The 9521-nt window shown below is 42.8% G+C and overlaps 1 protein-coding gene across 1 annotated transcript in view; it reads left to right on the top strand.

Moving 5' to 3' along the window:
- The first annotated feature begins 214 nt into the window (after positions 1 to 214).
- Positions 215 to 9521, top strand: part of NYX (nyctalopin) — a 17899-nt gene continuing 8592 nt past the window's right edge. Inside the window, exon 1 of the mRNA XM_019649073.1 lies at positions 215 to 294. Within this exon, the coding sequence (XP_019504618.1) occupies positions 273 to 294 (22 nt within the window). The 5' untranslated portion in view covers positions 215 to 272. The remainder of the gene's footprint in view (positions 295 to 9521) is intronic.

Here is a 9521-nt window from a genome sequence, read left to right as displayed (position 1 = left end):
TTCTTTAAGATATAAAGCAGTATCTGTTTCTCAGTCAGAGCTTCAGAATTTGTCACAATTGCAGTGTGTTTGGCCATGTCGGATACTGAGGCGCAGACGGCTCCCGGCAGCAGGGCAGTCAGGAGGAAGTGTGGAGGTGCGAGGAGGGGCCAGAGTGTCCTGGTTCTCCAGGGACCACTCCTGGGCACCTGGTGACCTGTGTTCTCTCCCCTTAGGTAGGGATCCCACAGCTGGGTGGTTCTAAGCCACCAGGTTCCTGAAAGGTTCACGGGATGCTGGTCCTGTTGCTGCATGGTGAGTTCCGAGGTCTACTCCTATCCCCAAGCAGTCAGTTGCCAGTAGGTGCAGGGGCTGGGAAGCCCGTAGAAGATGCTGCAAGATGTGTGGAAACCCAAGGCGCATGGTCTTCAAGGGGCTTCCATGAAAGCTGTACCTGGACACTGGTTCTTTGGATTAGGTTTCACTGAATGTGTCATCGTGGGGGAGGGAATGGAGAATGAGAGTAAACAGTTGATGGTGGGCTTTTTCGTTTGTTTATTTAAAAACAAAGCTCTTGAGCCCAATATATAAAATAATCTTTTGGTGATTTTTCTTGTGCTAATTTCAGATATGAATTCATTGGTGTAATCACCAAAAACGACATGGTTTTCTAGTCACATATTTTAAGCTCACTTAGTAAAAAAAAAATCCCTTCAAAAATCTATCTTCCTAGAGGAAGTTTGCAAATATTTTTACAAGTTTTTGTCTTATTGTTCTATGGGTTTTAATACAATAAAAAGACTCACCACAAATTTTTTCTCACAGCGCTCAAATCTAACAGAGATACCCCAAGGAAAAATCTCTTGTTAAGTTCTGCAGTAAGTGGTTCTAAACAAAGAATCTTTTTTTTGACCCTCAGATGCATGTAATTATTTGAGGTTATAACTACCCATGCAAATAGACCTCTGCCTGCAATGCTGGCAGAGAAAAATTTTACTAGATAATTCTAAAATGGTAATCTTAGGTTTTTTTTTTTACTCTTTATTCTACCTTTTCAAAAAGGAAAACTTGCTCTATTCAATGAATCAACAGGTATACACTGTAGCTTCAATACACTCAAGGGATATTATGAGAGATGTGATTGCATTGATTTTGTCCTTGAGAAACTTACATTCTTTTATGGGAGACCCAGCAAATAAATGAGAAAAAAAATTTGAACAAGGTGCAGGGAACACTGATAAATAGGACATGACTGCCTACCTCCAGGAGGCTGCAAAGGACAGAGGTTGACATTTGTATAATTACACACAGCCAGTTCCTTGCCATTTCCCCTACCTAGAAAGGATATGAAGTTTGATTGACTCATTGGCACAGAACGTTTGCTTCCAAGAGCCAGTATGATTTTAAATGTGCACCAAAAACTCTCCCGTTCCTCAGAACGCAGACAGTATTCACAGCCTGCATGCTGCAAAACAGGAACTGCCTCTACTGCAGGAACCAGAAATACATCCAGACTTCTTGTGACAAGTTGGAGAGCTTAGCGGTGACATCATTTGCTAACAATAGATGCACTTAAAATTAATGACTATCTCCACATCCCCTGGCACTTTAATTTAAAACACACTCAGCAGCACAGACAATATTCCTCTGACTACAAGTCACAAGGATTATGGACAACATGTTCCCGAGCAGCCAGGGATAGAGCTCCACCTCCTCAACTAGAGAAAAATGACTTAGTGAGCCCGACAAAATGAATCAGAAGTGGCTCACAGGAGAGTAAATCTGGGGCAAAACAGAAACAGAAATTATCTGGATATGAGCCTCGACTCTCACCCCTCCCCCATGACAACCTCTTCAGGGGTCATCCTGCTTCTCACAGCATAATATCCCAGTTCCTTAACTTGCTTTACAGGGTCCTTCACCAGCGGCTTGCTCTAAACTGTGATTCTTCTTGTAAAAATTTTATTGGAGAACAGCCATGGCCATTGGTTACACATGGCTTTCATGCTACAGTGGCACAGCTGACTCCTTTTAGGGAGGGCGCAGCTCACAGTGGCCCATGCGGGGATCGAACCGGCAACCTTGGTGTTATCAGCACCATGCTCTAACCAACTGAGCTAACCAGTCACCCCCTAAACTGCGATTGTTTAAAGCGGCCGGGGTTTGTGTTTTATTCACCTCATAGTTTCTAGAGTCTGAGACACAGTAGGTGCTTCATAAGGGTTTATTTGTTGAATGGGTGAAGCCACCCAGATTAGAACTGTTACAATATCTAATGAAGATCTTGCATCCAGAATATACATATACATGTATTTAAAAGCTCTTAAAACTCAATAGTAAGACAGTCCAATTTTTAAAACCAGGCAAACAAATTTGAATAGCTATTTCATCAAAGAAGATATACAAGTGGCTAATAAGCATATGAAAAGATGCTCAACATCATTGGTCATTAGGGAAATGCAAATGAAAACCACGATGAAGTGCCACTTCACATCCACTAAGGATGGCTGGAATCAAAAAGACAATAATAAGTGTTGACGAGGATGTGGAGCAACTGGGACGCTGCTGGTGGGAATGCAAAATGGACTGGCCACTTTGCAAAACAATTCGGCAGTTTCTTCTAAAGTTCAACATCTACTTACCATATGACCCAGTAATCCCAGTCCTAGATAAATGAGAAGTGAAAACACATGTCCACAGAAAGACTTGCACACAAGCCCTTACATCCGCTTTAGTCACAATAGGTGAAAACTGGAAGCCATCCAAATGCTCATTAATAGGTGACTGAATACACAAATCGAGGTACATTCACATAATGGAATGCTGCTCAGCAATAAAAAGAACAATCAACTGCTATTCAGAACCACATAAGTGAACCCCACAAACATGCTGTTGACTGAAAGAACCATTTGATTCCATTTACATGAAGTTCAAGAACGGCAGAACTAATCTATAGTTCAGAAAGCAGATAGGTGGTTGCCTGGAGCCGAGGATGGGGAGGGGACAGCTGTCAAAGGGGCCTGAGGAAACTTTCTGGCTAATAGGAATGTTATACCGCATTTCCCCATGTATAAGACGCCCCCATGTATAAGACACATCTTAGTTTTGGGGCCCGAAATTTGAAAAAAAATGTATTACATAAAGTTATTGAACTCAAGTATTATTCATCATAAAATTCATACAATGCCTCAGCACTGTCAAAACTCCCAACCATTAGCTTGTCCTCATCTGTGTCTGATGATGAATCACTGTCTTCATATATTGCTTCTCATGGCCTTCTTCTGCCGTGGCGTTTTCAGTAGGGTCTCTTCTTCCCATAGCCAGTCTTGGATTGTTTTCTCAGTTGGAGGAGGACCAAACTTACGTTCAGCAGCACGATTTCCATTAACTTTTGCAAACTGGATCACTTTTTTTTGTTTTTGTTTTTTTTTTAGCTGAGCCATCCTGCCACCTGCTAGCAGCTCAGTGGCATCTCAGCTCGGAACGGGAATCAAACCAGCGACCCTGTTGCTCAGAGCTCACACTCTTGAGCGAGCTCTTAACCAACTGAGCCACTCGGCCAGCCCACAAACTGGATCACTTTTAACTTGAATTCAGCACTGTACGAAAATCTTTTCTGAGCCATTTCTGGGCAGAACGTGGCAAAACGTAACCTACCATAATATACCGGTAACAAGTGCGAAACAATGAGCGCGAAAAAGTGGGAAATGCAAGTTAAAAAAAAAGACACAACAATGAGCGCAAAAACAAGCGCGAAAAAAAGCGGGAAATGCAAGTAAAAAAATCTACAACCACTGTATAAGACGCACCCGGTTTTTAGACCCCAAATTTTTGGAAAAAGGGTGCGTCTTATACATGGGGAAATACGGTAAATAATGATTGGGTTGGTGGGTACATGGGTGTATACATTTGTTATACTTACTGAACTGTACACTTCAAATGGGTACATTTTATTGTAAGTATACCTCAAACAACTTGATTTAAAAGGAAAAAGGAAAGCTGTAGGGAGAGAGCAGCTGCACCCCAGGGAGAACAAATCCCACATTATTTGGAGTCAAGCACTGTAGAATGTCAGACAGTATGTGTGTGCGATTCATCGATGTTGTTGTAAAGATCAGTAGCTCCTTCCTTTTGAGTGTCATGTAGTATTGCCTCACATGGTTGTACTTGTTTGTTTAGTCATTTCCCATTGCTGAGCATTTAAAGCTTGGGGCGATCATCAATGTTTAGGCCCCAAGGTCTTTCTGCGGCCTTGTGTTCTACTCCTCAGATGGGACAGCTCTCTACCTCGAGATGCACAGAGCCTTCGAGGCTGTCAGCAGATCACCCTTCTGAAGACAAACTCACTTCTCCATCCCCAATGACTCGAATTAGCCAGCAAAGCTGGAGCATGAATCCATGAGGCTTTCTTTCCTGTCACAAAAGGTGTGAGAAGCAAGTTCTGGGGTCATTGTGAGGTCAGAGACCATGGGATGGTCTTCCCAATGCATTTCTGTTCCCCTTAATCCGTTTCGTTTTGAAAATCAAGCACTGGGTCTTGGCCTGTGAAGCAATTGGGGTAGCGTTTGCCAGGAGTGGGAGAGGATTGGCTTGTAGAGCCAAAGTGGCGGAACGGATTTTGCTGAAAGCAGAAAATTTACCATATTTTCCCTTGCTACTTTGGATTCGTGAGGCACAAGTTCTTTGAAAACAATGAAAATGAAGAAACACTTCAAATTCAGTCTGTGGTTGGAAACTCCATGAGTAACTGTTCTAGCAAACCTCAAGGGGGAAAAGCACATATTCAGAAAGCAGAGGGCCTATGAAGGAGAAATTCCTCAGCTGGTCTGCATCAAGACATCATTCCGTGGGGCATGTGAATCCCGCCATCCCAAATCCCTGCAGCCAGTACACCGACCAGAGCACAAAAGCAGGGACCCATTTCCGCTGTTTGCCCAGAGTCAGGGACGCCGTATAAAAATTTCTTTTTATTAAAGTAAAATTCATATCAAAATAAAATGAACCATTTTGAAGTGCAATTCGGCGGCATTTAGAACACTCACAAGGTGCAACATCACCTCTCTCTAGTTCTAAGACATTTTCATCATCTCAAAACGAAATCCTATACCTATTAAGCAGTCACACCTCACTCTTCCCTAATCTACTAATCTACTTTCTACGGACTTATCTATTCTGGACATTTCATGTAAATGGAATCATACAATATGTGGCCTTGTATGTCTGGCTGCTTTCACCTAGCATAATGTTTTGAGGTTCATCCATGTTGTAGCATGTGTCAGTACTTCACTCCTTTTTATGGCAGAATAATATTCCAGTGTGGATACACCACATTTTGTTTATCCATTCATCTGTTGATGGACATTTGTTGTTTCAATTTTTGAGCTATTGTGAATACTGCTGCTATGAACATTTGTGTACTAGTACTTGTTAGAACACCTGCTTTCCCAAGTCTTTTGGGTATATACGTAGGAGTGGAATTGCTGGGGCATATGGTAACTCTATGTTATTCCTGATAACATTTGATACCACACACAAAGTTGGTCTACCTAATCCCTTGGTTTTTGACCCGGGCTGTATATTGGAATCACCTGCGGAGCTTTAGCAATATCATTGCCTGGTTCTACCCCTGGATTCTGATGTAATTGGTCTGGTTACGGCCTGGGCATTGTGAGTTGAGAGTTGGTTAAAAGTTCCTCAGGTGATTCTAATGTGCAGTCCAGGTAGAGAACTATGCTAGACTCTTCCTTGCAGTCTACTTGTAGTAATAACTTAAATATTCTAACACTTGGTGTCTTGCTTTCCACTCTGGGGCAGATTCCCACACGGTCCTTGAAGTATTGGTCCCTTGGTGAGATTTAATCCTGTGACAACAGTGGCTCATGGAGCCTGCTCTTAGCTTTGCCCAATGCTTTCACAGCTGTTTCAAGCATTCCAGCTCATCTCTTTCTCATAATTGTCTGCCTGTTACAGATGAGGAAACTGAGATGCAGAAAGGTTACCTGAGGTTAAAGAAAAAACCCAAATAAAAAAAGCAGTATGAGAGAGCAGGGATAAAAGGCAGTGTCATCAGAGTTTATGAGAGAACTAGAGTGAGAGGCCGCACCCTTAGGATGAGTGTTTCCAGACCGAATACTCTGGAAAGCCCCACATGTGAATCCTGGAGCTATGACAGAGGTTGGCTGAGCAGGGGCCAGTCCTAAACCCAGGCCAGTCCTGCTGAGTTTCTCATCTTTCACTCCTTACCTCAGACTGGGAATAAAAGCACTGAAGCCTTTTCAGATTTCCACACGGATCCTTCCCAAAAGTACCAGTGTGAGAAGAAAAATTGCTAAGCAACTGCCAATGAATTTGACCTTCTCTTCTCACAAACTGTGATCTTTATTTTAATTTGGTAAATGTTTTTCTGGCCAAAGTATTCCCATGGAACTCAGCTCTGGACAGCCAAGGAGATTTGTTTTTGGAATGATCACTGCTGATTCCAGGAGAGGCCACTTTTCATTTGGATTTGGAAAAGTCAGGGATGGCCTAAATAATTTTGAATTCAATTTTCTATATTTCCTGGCAATGAGTGGTAAGCAGCTTCCTTTTGGTTGAGGGGCACAGCCTGGTCCTGAATGAGTCGTTTTTCTCTTTCAAGGTGAAGATTTTGCATGGTTCTTCAGGGAAAGGGGGAGGGGCCAGAAGGAAATGGCATTCGAGAGATTAAGGGAAACTGTCTTACTCAGGATGTTGCTCAAGAATTTTGTTGCAAACCATAGAACTCATTCTAGGTTGTTGAAAACAAGAAGGGGTTTATTCAGGGCTGTCAGTTGTTCCCAGGTCGCCAAGTTGGAGGCCACTGCCCAGAGCAATGCTTAAACCAGGTAGTGGGCAGTTCCAGCAAAGACCCTATGGCCACTGGTGACACACCTGGCAGCTCACAGGAATCATGCTGGGTGCTGGGTGCCAGAAATTCCACCACGGGAGCCTGAAAGCCAGACGCCCATGCCACCATCCTGGCCAGAAAATGTTTTCTGCCTGGTGCCTACTTCTGAATCCAAGTCTTGCTGGGTGTGTGTAATCCACAAAGCTAGGTCACGTGCTTGGGCCCTAGCTGCAAGGGAAGTTGGGAAAGAGAGTTTGTGGTTTCAACCTTGTGGAGGTAGGACGTACAATGTAGAAAATTCCCTAAATGTAGAAAGAGTGCTTAAAGGGTGCTGGAGAGCCAGAAACTGTGTCAAATGTCCACAACTATCAAAGATGGTTTGGTCTCAAGGAATAGAAACCCACTGGTCAATGCAGATGGATTGAGTGGGCTTCTGAAATGGAAACAGGGAAATGTCACAGAAACAGCTATCGCAGGGCCTTATGGGAACTAGAGAACTGGCCAAGCTGTTTCCCACTCTCCCTGATCTCCATCTCTGAGTCTCACATTGGATCTAGTCTGCTCTCTGCACACCAGCTTTCTCACCTTGTCCTTGGCTCCTGCTTCCCTATAGCTTTGACCTGCATGTGGTTTTGGTACAAACCCCAGCCCCAATGCCATACAGGTTGGTACTCACATTATTTCATTGTCTGTTCCATGTTCACTGGGAGGGAATTAATCTGATTGACTCTACTTAGGACAAATGTTCACCCTCAGCCCAAACAGCTGTGGCTGGGAGGAGGCAGTAGAGAGACACATGGGGCTCTTAGTAGGGTGTTTTTTTCTTAGACGCAGTGGTTGGCAACAGCTGCTGTCCAACCATGGAAAATAAGAGCCAGAAAGGCCCCAAAAGGTCAGGAAGTACAGAGCCTTAAACTTACAGTTAAAGAAGTAGAAGCTCAGAAAGGCTAAGTGTGCAGGGTGGGACGTTTCCAGTCTGGGGTTATTATGTTTTTGTGTTTTTTTTTTAAGCTGAGCCATCCTGCCACCTGTTGGCAGCTCAGCGGCTGCTCAGCTCGGGCCGGCAATTGAATCGCTGTTGCTCAGAGCTCAAACTCTTGAGTGAGCTCTTAACCAACTGAGCCAGTTGGCCGGCCCTCTAGGGTTATTATGAATAAAGTTGCTATGAACATTTATGCCAAGTCTTTTGTGTAGACATATGCTTTTATTTCTCTAGGAGTAGAATGGATGGATCATAAGGTAGGTGTATATTTAACTTTTAAAGAAACTGCCACGGGCCGGCCGAGTGGCGCGATGGTTAAGAACTGGCTTGGGACGCCAGAGGGCCCCGGTTCGGATCCCACATATGAGGGCCAGTGACACTGCCCTCCACAGCTAAGATGCTGAACAACAGCTCAACCTGGAGCTGGGCTGCCGTGAGTTGCCGGCGATGGCGTAGGCTGCAGCCCCTGCTGCAGTGGGTTGCCATGGGCTACCGTGTGTAGCCAGCAGCCAGCGTGAGCGGCCAGCAGCCGCAGTGAACGGCCGTCCAGAAGCCAGCGACTGATCTGCCTCGCCTAGGAAGAGCGCAATGATGGTGCCAACTTGGGCCAGTGAAGCAACGTCCTCCACAACTAGACTGAAGAACAAAACGACAGCAACTTGCCTGTTCCCCTTCCCCCAATTCCCCAGCACTGTTCCCATCCCCCCAATTCCCCAATAAAAAAAAATCTAAAAAAAAAAAGGTTGTAATTAAAAAAAAAACCAAAACAAAAACTGCCACATCGTTTCCAAGTGGTTGAACCATTTTACATTCCCACTAGCAGTGTAAGAGAGTCCCTGTTGTCTCATATGCTCTCCAACACTTGGTATGGTCAGTCTTTCTAATTTTAATAGGTGGTTATTTTAATTTCCATTTCCCTGACAAATAATGATGTTGATCATCTTTTCATGTGTTTACTGCCTTCTGTATATCTTTTTGGTAAAGTGTTTCTTCAAATATTTTGCTCATTTATTAATTGGACTGTTTTCTTACTGAATTTTGAGAGTTCTTTATATATTTTAGATACAAGTCCTTTACGAGATGTCTGTGGCCTATTTTTTTGTTCTCTTAATAGTGTCTTTAAAAGAACAGAAGTTTTTAATTGTGATGAAGTCCAATTTATTACTTTTTTCTTTTATGGTTAGTCTTTTATTTATTTATTTATTTATTTATTTATTTATTTATTTATGTATTTATTGTCCTCAGAAATCTCTGCCTACCACTAGGTCACAAAGATATTCTCCTATGTTATCTTCAGGAAGCTTTATAGTTTTAACTTTTATATTTAGGTCTATGGTTCATCTATTGTAAAATCAGTTCTTATGTATGGTGTGAGTTAAGGATCAAGGATTTTTTTTATTTTGTAGGGATTGCAATATGCATCTTTAATTTATCATGGTCTACCTTGAATTAATCTTACACCACTTCATGAATAATGTAAGATCCTTATAAAAGTGCAATTCAGTTTACCTCGCTTCTTATTCTTTATGCTATTGTTGTCATATTTTTCATTTACATATATTATGAACTCCATTATACAGCATTATTTTCACTTTATTTAGTTTTTTTTTAAAGATTTTTATTGGGGAATTGGGGGAATGGGAACAGTGCTGGGGAATTGGGGGAAGGGGAACAGACAAGTTGCTGTCCTTTTGT

Source organism: Hipposideros armiger, unplaced genomic scaffold, assembly GCF_001890085.2.
Source record: "Hipposideros armiger isolate ML-2016 unplaced genomic scaffold, ASM189008v1 scaffold_7, whole genome shotgun sequence".
In the NCBI taxonomy this organism is placed as follows: Eukaryota; Metazoa; Chordata; class Mammalia; order Chiroptera; family Hipposideridae; genus Hipposideros; species Hipposideros armiger.
The sequence above is the reverse complement of the archived record's forward strand: the minus strand, read 5'-3'. Positions and strand labels throughout refer to the sequence as shown.